Here is a 15,456-nt window from a genome sequence, read left to right on the forward strand (position 1 = left end):
TTGCTGACAATTTGCTTTTAAAATCTCGTTTCATTAACTGATTACATGCATAATCATGTTGCTGCATTCGTAACGTATTCTAGTTTGTCAGCAAATGCATAGCAAATATATAACACATATAATGCCTGCTCAATCTACATCTTGCTATGCTACATCATGCTTGATTCTCTAGGTTTCCTATAATGATTGTTCGACACTTCTTTTTATTCTCAAAAATTTTTTCATGAATTTCCAAAGATTATATTTGGGACTATTTTCATATGTAGATAGAGCAGACTAAACTGAGTCGAAAAATTTTCTACAATTTTTCAAGGGAGGGTCTCATTAGCACATAGTGTGATAGCACACATCCACTCACATCGGCTAGTTACTTTTCACTGCTTTACCAATGAGAATATTTTATTTAAATCGATCAATTAGCGATGTGTGCTATCGGAACCCTTCCTAAGCGCATGGCTAGATGCAGTCGTCCAGCAATTGCTAGACACGTGGAGAATTATTTAATAGTAATAATTGCTGGTCTTTTCCGAGAGGAGACACGAGCGTAAATATATTTTCCTACCAGGATTGAACCCGGAACCTCTGGCACGATAAACCAGTATGCGTCTGCTTGCTCGCGCTCGAATTCTAAACAATATGCACGTAATTTTTTAAGGCACACTTGTTGTATTTTTCTATGAATTCCTAAGGAATTATACATTAAAAAAAAAAGCACTTAAAGAATAATTTGAGAACTTGTGCTCCCCTATCTAAACAATATACTGTTGAAAGCAAGACATGAAAGTAACTTATAACATCGTTACTTTTCTTATCATTATTCTTATATTTTCATTATTTTTATATTATAATTTATAATAACGATTTGGCAATGACGATTTTTTTTATAACTGTAATGGTAACATCAGGATTGAAAAGTCACACACACATTCAATCATTACTTATAACAAGTTGGAAAAGTCACTTGTTATTGAAAAAATTAACTTGGCATTTGTAACTCGTGACTTTTTAGTCCTAACTTGTAATAATGAGATAACGTTACTTGTTACAAATTACTTTTTTTAGTAAGTAAACGCATAATGATGCAAATTATCTTCCAAAGTGACTTTTTCAATCTTAATTTCAACGTTTAGTTAATTATCGTTATTCATAAAAAATTGCTACGTCTTTATCAAATTGTTATTATAAAAAGGAATATAGTAACTCTTTTTTCTTGATTGAAAACATAAATTATTTATACATCCTAGTGAAAAACATTCTGGTAGTGTTTTTAAGATTCTTTTTATATTTATAGATTAAAAAAAATACTTAAAACTTCAGATTTTATAAATTTTCCTTTAAAAATTATAGTATCAATTCGTATAAAAAATGAAAGTTTCCAAAAAACTATAAAATTACGTAGAAATTGTGAACAATTCTGAAATTTATATAAAGATTCTGCAAAATTATATGAAGAATTGTAAGAAAAATTTTCACCAGAACAAACACCGTTTTTAATATTTCGTGATTTGCACGAATAAGACAGAATGTATATACTCTTGCTACATATTTATCAAGATAATTGGTACACTTTTAAACCGTTTTGTTTATTGTATGAATGTAAACACATTTTTTAAATATTACCATTCATTACGTCGTTAGCAAATGCCAATGTCGTCTGCCATAAGTCTTGAATATTAAAACTCAAAGTCAAAGTCCAAAGAAAGTTGCCAAATGTCACCGCTGTCATTATGATAGAATCAGACAGAGTTCGCGGCGCTGATGATTGATGAGATTCTTGAGGACTGCAAGTTCCTTGATAATCAATGACGGTCACTTTTCTGTGAACATCGTAAAAATATCTTAATGTTCAGCATCTTTCAGTTCAATTTCAAAATATTGCAGCAATATTTACAATTCTTTCTCCAACTTATAATTCCAGCTAAAGGACGATTACAATAACTGTGGCCCCTCAAAACAAAATTATTTTTGAAAGCACTTTTAGTACGGAATACGGAAAAAAATAGTAAAAAAAATCTATAATCAATATTTAATTTAATAATTATAATTTAATTTTATGATCAATTTGATAATAACTTTTTAATAAACAATGATTGTCTAAAATGTTCTGAAGGTTATTCAGGACATTGACTTTGACAAGAGGTACGTTCCGATATTCACTGCCAGTGCTAAAACTATACAGTATATGTTACGTGTGCTATAGATTTTTGGCACTGATAGTAAATATCGGAACGTACCCAAGATGTTAAGACTCACTTCATCTCCCTCTGTTACAGAAAGCACGATTTTCCACGCGAAGCGACTCTCATTTCACCTCCCTTCCCCTCCTCTTCTGCTACGGGGTGCACGACTTTCCATGTGAAGCGATGATTTTTTTGTAATTGTTAGTTATTTTGGTATCTATTGGTTGAAGAATTTTTTTACTATTTTTCTCGTATTCTTCGCTAAAAATGTTTCCGAAAATTACTTTCATTTTGAGGGGTCATAGTTATCGTAATCATGCTCCAGCTAATGTTAATTATTCATAAAAAGTTTGATTTGTATTTTTTAATTTGTATGTATCGTATATTCCGACATAACAAAAGATTATCATAGAATGTTCAAATATTAATAAAATGTTCAGAATATTGTTTGTATACTTCTTATATATATATTATAAAAACCTTATATATATCATAAACTCACCCGCGATATGCATCTTCGCCAATAAAGGGTTGCGGCAAAGATGCATTAACTCGTAAATAAGAATCGTATGGGAAAGAATACGCGTGTTCAAATCGACAAAGCGATCAGATTTGCTTGCTGAGCAAATAAATATGAATTGGTTGTTACTTATAAATCCAACCAATCACATTCAATTGCTCGGCAAGCAGACTAGCAGCTAGCAACTTTGCTCGGTTTGAACGCGCCCAATGTAAAGAGCGCAGCGTTTCGTTTGTGAGCTTCCAAAATTGGACTTCAAGATAAAAGTAAAGAAAATGTTTTTGATAGTATAATTCGTTTAAAAATTAGTTTAAGGACTTTCGGACTTAGAATTTCTAAAAAAATTATAATTTTGCGGAAAATATACGGAACACTATCCGAATATGTAACGCAATGTATGAATAGAATATTTAACGATTATTTGAATGTTGCTTTTACATTCTGTAAATATTTCAGAATATTCTGGAATACTTTTGGAATATTGTTTTGAGATTTTAGGAAATTTTATGAAATGAATATTTCGTAAAATTATCTGGGATGCAACATTGTACAAATATTGTAAAGGAATTAAATATATTTTTGTGATTGCAGTAATATTGCAGCAACATTTGCAAGAACATTGCAATATATTTGAATATACACAAAGGAGTATATTTGAATATACACTATATCAAAAAGTTAAGAGATCATCTATTCTGTTCTCCAAAAAAGGCAGTTTTTAAGAGAAAGTAACTTCGTAAAAAATGATCATAATGATATGATTTAAAAAGTGTTTTAAAGTTTGACATCTTTATTATAGGCTACGTTCAGCAGATTCAACAGTTGAGTGAGCGCTCGCTGTTATTGATGTAGTCTTCTAGACCTCAAATTCTGATTGGACGATCTAAAAGAATACATCAATAATAGCAAGCGCTCTCTCAATTGTTGAGTCCACTGAATACGCCCATTGACATATAAGATAGACCCAGCATTAGCTACATATCTGGTTTCGCAGAACGGTGCGAGAGGCAAAATATCGCTTTGGTTGATAAAAAAAAGTTGATAAAGAAAAATCTTATTGTTTTGAATATGGAATCTGATCGTAAATTCACTAATTTGAATCAGATTTTATAGGAATCTTGTACAAATTTTATAGAATCCGATAAAATATGACAAGATTCGTATTCGATCAATCGTTATGTTCGCGAGATCAACGTAGAGGGAGAGGCAAGAGGGTTCGCGTTAATCAAGCATTCCGAATCGTGAGAGGCAAGGGAACTCACGTTAATCAAATGTTAATCCCTCTTATTGATGTTACAGAGCTCCAAAGTTTTTGGAGTTCTGTAACTCGGTCAAAAATTAAGCGAATTGAAAATCTCAAAAAACATTGCATTCGTCTTTTTGACAGCTTTTACTGGAAGAAAAAATCAACTTCCATTTCCAAAAAATGACTATAACAAAGAAATCTCAGAAGTGGTGCCATCTACGATTGAGCTGACAACAGTATTTCATTTTTCGAAATTGTGAAACTTTTGAAATGTTTTTTCCTATCTCCTTTAGCTTTCGAGAAAATTGACTGAATAAATTAACTTGTAAGTTGTCAAGGTTATGACTCTGAACAACATTCCAAAGGTTTTAGCCAGTCTAACACCTTGGATAATGCAAATGTAACTTTGAAGCCTCGTAACTTGGAAAATATTTAACAAAAAATAACATTATTGTAGTGTTTTGAAAAGGTCTTGAAGTCAGTTATAAGAATATGTAAAAAATGACGAGTTCCATTAAAAAAAGTTTTAGGTAACCTTGACCTAATCTTAAGGATATCTTCTCAAAAACCAAGATCACCAATTTCTTTTCTCCTTAAAACTATAAAACTTTTGTCTGAAACATTTTTGCCTTAAACTTACAGATTTTGAGAAAATCGACTGGATAAATTAATAAAAAAAAATTAATTATTATATATGTTGACGATATTATCTTGGCTGCTCCATCTGAGAGTATTGATGATATTTTGGATATTTTTAATTCGTTGCACACTAGACTGCAGTTCACTATGGAAGTTGACATTGATGGAAAAATAAATTTTTTGGATACCATGTTGATTATTGAAGAACAGAATCTTATTTTTGATATATACCGTAAAGCAATCTTTTCCAGTAGATTTCTTAATTTTTATTCACACCACTTTGTCATAAAAGAGGTATAATTTATGGAGTTGTGGATAAGATTTTTTGCTTGTATCATGCGAAATTCCAACAAAATAATTTGATTGATGCCATTAATATTTTTTTACAGATATTCTTTACGTTTTATTTTCTCGACTATTCATGATAGAATTAAATATCATATTAACAATATTAATAGTTTGAATAATAAGGATGACACAAAAAAATTTTTTATGATTCCATATGTCAATACAATATCTGAAAGATTTACACCTTGTTAATATGTTTAATTGTAAATTGGCTTTTACCATTCCTAACACATTAAGAAATTTCATAAAGAGAGGAAATGAGTTGGAACACTTTCATAATCAAAATGTAGTACAGAATATCTTGTGAAGATTGTGATGTTAATTACGTTGGCCAGACAAAAAGACAATTAAAGATTGCATGAACATGTTTCAAATATCAATATAAGTTCAAAATCTCCATCAGTGATTTCCAACCGTTGAAGAGAATCATAACTTTAAATAGGATAAAGTGGGCATATTAGATATAGAGATCTTTTATTATACTTCATATAATAAAAGATTGATATCTGAAACATGGAATAAACAGACAAAATGACACAGAGTCTTTGCCTGAATTGAATTCTAACATTATATATTCTCTTTCTCCTTCCTAATATCTTTTTTCCTTTTTCCCATTATTTTGCCGATAAATGTTTTTCTTCTTGACATCTCGTTATCTGACATCATGAAAGTTAGATGTTCGTTTGCAAATTTGCTTAAAATAATTTATAGAATAAAAAAACTAATATATTGTACCACAAAATGGATCACAATCTACCTGCATTTTTTTCTCTTTTTATTAATGGACTCTTAACACATTTACTGATATCACTGACAAGGTACATTATTATATTACTAATTTTTATGTAGTTAATATTAATTCTTTTTGTTGACGGTTACTTTTCCAGAATTTTCTTATAACTACTTTGATTCTTGATAAAAATGACTCGTAGCGTACTACACGAAATGAAAAATATGATATTAAAAATTATAATAATATTGTAATACTATGTACATATTTTTGATTTAGAACGATGTTCATATATTAAGACATTGAAAATGATTCGATTAGAATTGAAACGTTTGTTGTTAATTGTAATTGTTATATGAATTTTTAATACTAATTTAAATTAAAGTTCTTTTATACTGGCTCTTTGCCCTTCTTCTGTACTACATTGTTTTATACGTATAGAGCCTTATTATTTATTAATTGGATAAATTAAAATGGTCCACCCTGTATATAGCCGGATACTGATGATGTCCGGCTATCTGACCGGAGTAAAAAAGTGATTTACTTTGTATCGAAAATTACTTGATAATATCAGATACTGAATATTTCCCAAATATTGTATCCTGATGCATCCTTATAAGTTAAACAAATCGATAAAAAAAATTTTATAACAATTAACAAGTACATAAATTAAAAATAAACATTCAATCTTTCGAAAGTTGTAAACTACATTTATATGCGATTTTTAATCCTTTGAGATCCTTGGAGGATTCAAATTTTTTAACGTAACTTATCAAAGCAGTGGCGTAGTAAAGAAAGACAATTCTCCGTAAATTCGTAGTAAAGAAAGAGAAGCGATCGTTCCCCTTTTATCTTTCATTTTTTCTTTACTACACTATAATTGATATCAATCAATAGATTAATTAACAGATACTACTGTTCATAAATTCAGGAACGCTTACAATTCTTTTGTACTTTACAAAAGCTTAAGTAAAAATAATTGTAAAGCTTTCAAAAATGTATTTTAAAGAGGAAAATGAAGTTTTTTTTAAATTGATATTTGAATCTTCTTGATGCTTCCATGGGTGCTTTCTATATAACTAATCTGTGCTTCGCGGGTTTTTTCCATGTCTTGGTCCATTCTTGATGTGCCAACGTTTCGTGGACCTTGCAGTCCACTTCATCAGGGCGAGGAGCAGCCTGATACTGAGCTGTTCCTCCAGGTCCTTCCTTTTTATGTTACACTACTTGTTGAGGTGGGAGTTTTTTTGGTGGTGGAGGGGGGGAGGGGTTAGAGTGATGGGGGAGACACATAGTGGAATCTTGGTCGGTCTTTGCTGGTCGGGAGGATGGTCTTCCATATCTTACTTATGTTATAGTCATTATCCCTGTTTAGATTGTTAGGGTGTTTTTGTATTTCTATGGCTTCTCTGTATTTTCTTGGGAAGTATGATGTGGTGTTGGTTATCGTGGTTGCTTGGTCAAACAGTATTTGATGTCCTGTTTCGACGTTATGTTCTGATAGTGCCGACTGTGTGACGTGTTTCAGTCTGACGTCTCGTTGGTGTTCTTTTATCCGTAGGTTTATCATTCTCCCGGTTTCCCCGATATATACTTGTCCGCAGGAACACGGTATTCTGTATACTCCTGCGGAACTGAGTGGCGGTCTTGGATCTTTGGGGTTTCTTAAGATTTGTCCTATCTTCTTGAGTGGTTTGTAGATAGTTCGGATATTGTGTTTGTTCAATATCCTGTTCGATCCGGTCTGTCTGTGTTAAATATATGTACACTGTAATTCCTTTGACGTAAGGGAGAATGATTAGGGTCCTGTCGTCTGTTTGTGTGTTCGGAGCCGTTGTCTTGTTTGTGTGTTTGTTGATTATTTTGGTTATGTCTTTTTTGTCGTGTCCGTTGTTTTGTAGGGCCTGTTTTAGGTGGTTTATTTTTGTCCGTAAATGTCCTCTGTCGGAGATGGCGAAGGCTCTGTGTACCAGTGAATATTATTGATTGTTTTTGTGCTGGGTGGTGGTGTGACTCAGCATGTAAGTATCTGTCCGTGTGTGTTGTTTTTCTGTACACTTGATGCCCTAGGGTGCCGTTGGCCTCCTTTGATACCAGCACATCTAGGAATGGGAGTTTCCCGTTTTCCTCTATGTCTATGGTGAAACGGATATTGGGGTGTTGTTTGTTGAGGTGGATGAGGAATTTTCGGAGTTCAGATCTGCCGTGTCTCCATATCACAAATGTGTCGTCTACGTACCGGAATCAGACTTCTGGTTTCTTTGGTGCTTTCCTGAGAGCCTCTTTCTCGAAGTGTTCCATGAAGATGTTAGCGATTACAGGAGAAATCGGAGAGCCCATAGCTGCTCCTGACGTTTGTTCGTAGAAATGGTTGTCGTAGGAGAAGTACGTGGTCGTTAGGCAGTGCTCTATTAGTGGGATGAGGTCGGAGGAGACTTTTTGTGAGGTTTTTATTATGTTAATCGTATCTTTTATTGGGACTTGTGTAAACAGGGATTCTACGTCGAAGCTAACGAGTAGATCTGTGGGCTGTAGTCGGATTTTTTGGATTTTATGAGGTATACATCGGGGAAACCGGGAGAATGGTAAACCTACGGATAAAAAAACACCAACGAGACGTCAGACTGAAACACGTCACACAGTCGGCACTATCAGAACATAACATGTCGAAACAGGACATCAAATACTATTTGACCAAGCAACCACGATAACCAACATCACATCATACTTCCCAAGAAAATACAGAGAAGCCATAGAAATACAAAAACATCCTAACAATCTAAACAGGGATAATGCCTATAACATAAGTAAGATGTGGAAGACCATCCTCCCGACCAGCAAAGACCGACCAAGATTCCACTATCTGTCTCCCCCATCACTCTAACCCCTCCCCCCCTCCACCACCAAAAAACTCCCACCTCAACAAGTAGCATAACATAAAAAGGAAGGACCTGGAGGAACAGCTCAGTATCAGGCTGCTCCTCGCCCTGAAGTGGACTGCAAGGTCCACGAAACGTTGGCACATCAAGAATGGACCAAGATATGGAGAAAATCCGCGAAGCACAGATTAGTTATATTGATATTTGAATGTTATCTCTACGATATTTTGTTCCTTATGTAAATTACATAAAATTAAAAATTGATATTGTTTAGTATGCAAATTATATAAAATTGAAAATTTATATTTTTTTCAATATTTTTATTATATTTTGGAACGCTGTATTTGAATAAAACATCATTGGACAAATTTTAATAAATAAATATTTTAAAGTAGACTTTCTAAGCTTCAAAAGGCTTTTCGGAAAAAAAATCATTATGATTTTTCAATTATTGAAATATTGTGTAAAATTTTTTTCTAGAATGATTTTGATTTTGAAACTAAAAAGTTTATGGAAAAAAGATAAAAGAGAAAAAATATTTGGTACCTATAATGTGCTTGATTCATATAAGTTTTTTCAAAACTTTTGTTGGCAATGATAATTATTGATAGTACAATAAACTTTTTTAAAGACTTTTAAAAATTTCAAAAATCACTCAGGTTATTTTGATGTCTTAAAAACATAGATAAAGTTTAACTAAATAATTCGAAATTGATTTTTAAAATTTGTGGACAAAATGAAATTTTTCTTTTAACTCTTTGGCATCTTGTATTATATCTTTGAAACTAAGTTTCAAACACTTGATCATATGAAATTTTCGCCTTAAATTTGTGAAGAATCACAATTTAAAATCTTTTAGTATCACTTTATTGTAAAAGCTTGTAAAAGTCCATAAAGATATCATTGTATACTTATCTTTTACAAGCAACAAAATTTCCTTACAAAGAGAAACTTATCCCTACTATGGCTATGATCCACTTGATGTTACAAATGCGAAGAATTTTTTGATTGGACAATTAATAAAATTCTTTCTTCCGATTGTTCAATCAAAAGCTTCGAAGCATTTGTCAAGTAGATCGCATCCTAATAGCAAACAAAAAGCTATCAGTTTTACCACTTTAATTGCTCTCCTTTTGCCTTTCGATCGAATAACCGAGATAATTACGGCCTTTTGTTTCGTTAAATAAATCTTTCGTCCCAAAATGTTACTGTAATGAGGAAGTATATGTACTGTTGAATTAGTGCCTTTGTTAGACGATATCTAGGATGGACTCTGCCGAGAGTGAATGAGACAGCGAATTCTTTCTCACACTAGCCGCTTGTTTCAGCGATTGAAAATACCTTCTCTGCAATCTCGGCGGCTTACGGCATCGATAAGGGACGAGGATCATTCTAAATAATATATAAGTTTTCATAAATTGTAGTAATAGTATATCCCTCCCATTAATCCAGAATAATATAAACACGTTAAAACGCAACAGTTTACGAGATATTTAATTGTTTATGATTTTTTATGCGCATTATATAATATACCTCTTCTTCATAAACTCGAATGGAAAGAATAGTTCAGCAGAAGTAGAATTTTATCGGAAAAATATTATAAACCAGGATTTCTCTTTACGAAAATCTTCGAAAGGCCATAAGAAAAAAAATGCGTATGTTTGAGACTCGAGACTTGTGAAGAAAATATGCGAAAAAAAATCGAATAGTTGCAAAAAGCATGTTTTTCGCTTATAAAACGAAAGATATTGATTGTATGGAAAAAAGTTCCGTATGAAAAATGTAGGTATTCTAAATACCTACAAAATGAGACGTGGAACATTAAATCAATTTATTAGTTAAGTAGAAAAAAAACTACCGGAAAAGGTTTTTTTTTTACTCGCTTTCTGTTCATTGAGATTTAAACGCAAAGCTTCGAAATTTTCGAAAATATAGCCCTCGTAATGACGAACAAATCTAGCCCTGAATGAACCTGAAATGTTCATTAGTTTTTGCAAAAAGCCATTTGTTCACTAAAAACTTGCCTGCAGAAAACTTAATTACTTACATCTTTGAGCAGTCGTACAGCAATTTTACAGGAGTGATTTTTCTTCTTCAGGAGTTGCACTATCACGTACATTTAGTAAAAATGTTTTTTTGCAGTTAAACTATTATCAAATGATTTTGGAAAGTATCTTTTTTTCATATAAAAAAATGGAATAATTCCGTTAATATGCACCATATCAAATAGCCGTGTGAAGCATTCGACAGCTAACATTTTTCTACACATTTAAAAATAAAAAGGATACTCTTCGATTATTACCAATCGAGATAACAATTAAAAAAAAAATCATTGTGGCTCTAATTTTTAAGATTAAGAATTCCATCCAGCACCAATTTGTTGAGGAAGAATTGAATTTTTAAATTAAATTAAATATTAAAAAATTCTTGAATTTTTTGCTACCTAAAAGTTTGTATAAAACCATTGAAAAATTGAGGAACGCGAGCGAAGTAGCGCGCCAGGCGAAATAAGGGAAGGCGGCGCGCAGTCGAATGGGGAAGATCGGGCCGCTCAGTGTGTATCTGATTTCGTGCGTTAGAATTTGCTAAATTTACATTTTCTCAGCAATAAATAGTCGTAGAAATATGATTTTTTTAGATCAGTAATGTAGTCTGCAATTAAATTCACAAAAACAATTTTATACTAATACTAATTCCGTACATTTAATTGTCCAATTTTTTACAGCATATTAAATAAACATAACTCATGTGACTTAAATTTGTTAATGAGACATGCACTCCATACTCAAACGTGATTTTTTAATAATAAACCGAAAAAATAAAAATTCAAGAAAAGGACAACTAAAAATTTCATGGTTACAATTACTTTGTGAAACATTTGGTTAAGCTATTTATTTATATCTCATTGATCTAGTCCAGATTAAAAAAAAATCATGTTTTTACGTCAATTTATTGTTGAGAAAATGTAAATTTAGCAAATTTTAACGTACGAAATCAGATACGCGCGAGTCGCCGAGCGGCACGATCTTCTTTACTCCGCTCGGCGCGCCCTGTCACCCTCATATTCTTCAATGGTTTTAAACAAACTTTTTCGGGAATTCAAGAATTTTTTAACAGTAAATTCAATTCTTCCTTGACAAATTGGTGCCAGATGAAACTCTTAATCTTAAAAATTAGCATAGCATTTTTTATATTAAATTTATACATCACCAATTTTATTTTTACTCTAAGGAAGACCCAATAGAAAACGTTTGTCAATTCTTTTCAAGAATAAAGTATATAATTTCACACATGTCTAATCTATGTTAGCTGGCTGATTTATATCTATCCTTGAATTTAAAAATTAGAGCCACAATGATTTTTTGAAAAAAATTTATTATCTTGGCTCCTAATAATCAGAGAATAACCTTGTTTTTTAAATTCGTAAAAAAATGTCATCTAATGCTTCATTCGGCTATTTAATTGCATATTTAACAAAATTATTTCATTTTTTTATATGAAAAAAAGATACTCACTTTTCAAAGTCATTTTATAATAAATAGTTTAATTGCAAAACATCGTTTTGTTACTAAATATACGTGATAGTGCAACTCTTGAAGAAGAAAAATCACCCCCAGTAAATTGATGTGCGAATGCTCAAAAATGAAGAAATTATTTTTTTCGCTGATAGATTTTTAGTGAACAAATGGCTTTTTGCAAAAACAAATGAACATTTCAAGTTCGTTTAGGGCTAGATTTGTTCGTCATTACGAGGGCTACATTTTACGAGAATTTCAAAGACACTTTGCGTTTAAATCTTAATGAACAGAGAACGAGTGAAAAAAAGGCCTTTTTAAATTTTTTTCTATTTATTTAATAGATCGATTTTAATATTTCACATCTCATTTTGTAGGTATTTCGAATATTATTATCGAATAATTTTTCATATCAAACTTTTTTCCATCAATATCTTTCGTTTTATAAACAAAAAATGTGCTTTTTGCAACTATTCGATTTTTTTGCATATTTTCTTAATAAGTCTTGAATTTCAAACATTTCTTTTCTGATGGCCTTTCGAAGATTTTCGTGAAGAGAAATGCTGGTTTATAATTTTTTCTGATAAAATCCTACTTCTACTAAACTATTCTTGCTACTCGAGTTTATGAAAGAGGTATACATATAACGCGCAAAAATCATAAACAATTAAATATTTCGTAAACTATGATATTAAATATCTCGTATAACTTTTAACGATTTTTAATAATTTATACTATTCTGGATTAATGGGAGGGGTATACTATTATTACAATTTATTAAAACTTATATATTATTAGGTGTTGGAATTAATTCGTAGCGTTTTACAAGTGATGGGAAGTACTTTCATTAATGTATTTTTTAATGCTCATGTGAAATAAATAACATTCTTTCATTAAAAAACGCTACGAATTAATTCCAACACCTAATATTTAAAATGCCCCTCGCCCCTTATTGATGCTAGGGACTGCCGAGTGGCCGAGATTTTCTAAGAAAGCATTTTCGGTCGATTGAAATAAGCGACTAGTGTGAGAAGGAGCTCAATGTCTCGTTCACTCTCGGCGCACTGAAGGCAAACACACATAAAAGACTTTGATTCTTTCCCTCGGTTACTTTTTTAAAACTTCCAAAAATTCAGATTATTTTGTCTTTACATTAAATTTAGTTACAAATGGACGTGAGGATTAGTCGTGTCGTTAATCGTGCACGAACTATGAGCATTAATGTAGAATAGTAGTCATTTTTCAGTTTGTGAAAATTTCCGAGGAAAAGAATCGAAGTCCTTAGGTGTATATAGGTTCGTGCTTGAATGTATAGCTACTGGTTTCGCTAGACCGCCGTTTGATTATGTCGCTACCGTCAATGCAGAGTTCTTGGCTGAGTAGTCAGTATAAAATTATATATCGGTAATGCAATTGTTCATTTAATCAAATGGCTTTTATATATTTTTTGTGATAGTGATGTATAACTAGCAGCTCATGAGCCGCATCCAGCCCGTGAGATTGCCTACTTCAACTCGCGATGTTCAAACCTGATCAATGGAAAAAATAAAAAATACTGAGTTATTACACGCGCGTAGCTCTGCATTATTTTGATATATAACGTAGAATCACACACACACACACACATACACACACGCGCGCGCGCGCGCAAACGCACACGTACACGCACACGCCCACGCACACGCACAAAAGCGCGCAATATTATTATGTTATATAACATATATGTATATAATAATATACATAATAAAATTAATAAATATAATTGGAATTATTCTGTTTTCTTATATTTTCTAAATCCTTCAAAGTTTTTTTTAATATGAACTTTATGAAAAGGTAGGGGCCCATATTTATTTTTGCAGTAGGGCCCTGAAACCCTTACACAATTTTGATTCAATCAATAGAAATAGAACTCATAACGGTCGAAGCTGAATCTTTAGTGCTTAAAATAATTTGATGTGCATTTATGTATTGAATTCTTCCAAATTGTGCGCCGAATTGATTTTTTGATTTTGTGATTTTGTGACTATGATTTTGTCGGTATAGTGTTTCGAAACCGAAAAATCAATTCAGCGCGATTTGACAGAATTTGATACGTAGTATATAAATTAATATCGAATTTAAGCACCAAAGATCCATCTTCGGTTTGGTCGACTCTATTTCCTATTGGTTGTGTATTCACATGAACGGTCCAATTCTTATGTTTAAAAATGATAATATTGTAAAAATGTACATAAAATTGGAAAAGATAAAATGCTAGTGATAGTACACACAGCCACGGCAGCAAATCTTTTTGTTATTTACTCGGACATAATCTTTTTATATACTGATTTATTCTGAGATCAGGTAATAAAAAATGTGCCGTTAGGTTAGAATCAGACTACGCATTCAAGATTGAAGATTGAAATTTAAAACTAATGAGGACAAAGGAATTTTAGCTTCTATTATTTGATTGATCAAATTTCCGATCTTCCGATCTTGAATCTCAATTTTCAATGCGTAGTCTGATTCCGATCTGATATTGATCTTAGAAGAAAAAGAATTAAAGCGTATTATATAATCATCGAGCAAGCTAGTCAGAGTGCACAGACTAATCGGTCTTGAGAAAAAATAATAAAATTGAATATGTTCCATCTCGGACGATGTGCGTAAAATTCACCGGCCAAATTCTTCTAAGTATGTTATACTGTGATAGACATGAGATCGAACGTTTCATAGCTAAGATATGAGTATGTTATTCTTGTTACAGTGTAACAATTCTTTAAAGAGTCATCACAAAATTAGGTATTTTGGACCTCTAATTTTGAAGCAAATATTGTGCCAAATGATTAGTCATAATGAGACAATAATCGCATAAAATTTTTAAGTTGAGCATATGATTGATTTTCGAAATAGAGAGTCAAAGTAGTGTCTGTCGCTTGAGAAAGTATACACTATTATATTGGGAGTACAAATTAGTTCGGTCCGTTTTTTTGTGTTCAAAAATGCATTTATTTCAAAACAAAATGAATGAACAGATTAATTCATTGATTGTCCATCGCTGGCTACTACTTTTTCCCATCTCTCAGGCAATTTTCGAATTCCATCTCGAAAAAATGACTCGTCTTTGGAGGCGATCTAATTTTGGAGCCAATTTTCAATTTCTGCGAAAGAAGTGAACCGGTGACTTGTCAAATCGTGCTGCATCCTTCGGAACAACCAGTAATCAGAAGGAGCAATGTCCAAAGAATACAGCGGGTGCGGTAAAACATCCCATTTGAGCGTTTTCAAATATTTTTTTACGACTTTTGCGACATGAGGCCGAGCGTTGTCATGAAGAAAAATAACTTTATCATGTCTTTGCTCGTATTCGATCGTTTTTCTCGCAATGCATGACTCAAATGAATCAATTGTAGCCGATAC

General features: G+C 32.0%; 1 protein-coding gene across 9 annotated transcripts in view; it reads right to left on the reverse strand.

Annotated features, from left to right (window-relative positions):
- Positions 1-15,456, reverse strand: part of stol (voltage-dependent calcium channel subunit stolid) — a 113,775-nt gene that overhangs the window by 6,940 nt on the left and 91,379 nt on the right. For 8 of the 9 annotated variants that reach the window (XM_087409625.1, XM_087409613.1, XM_087409609.1 and 5 more), the window contains one exon: positions 1,621-1,817. In XM_087409625.1, the coding sequence (XP_087265751.1) occupies positions 1,621-1,817 (197 nt within the window). Of the gene's footprint in view, positions 1-1,620; positions 1,818-15,456 lie in introns of those variants that run through there. The other variant, XM_087409631.1, reaches the window with a different exon arrangement.

The sequence above is a fragment of the Acromyrmex echinatior genome, chromosome 1, assembly GCF_024713525.1.
Source record: "Acromyrmex echinatior isolate Ae372 chromosome 1, ASM2471352v2, whole genome shotgun sequence".
NCBI classification, from domain to species: domain Eukaryota; kingdom Metazoa; phylum Arthropoda; class Insecta; order Hymenoptera; family Formicidae; genus Acromyrmex; species Acromyrmex echinatior.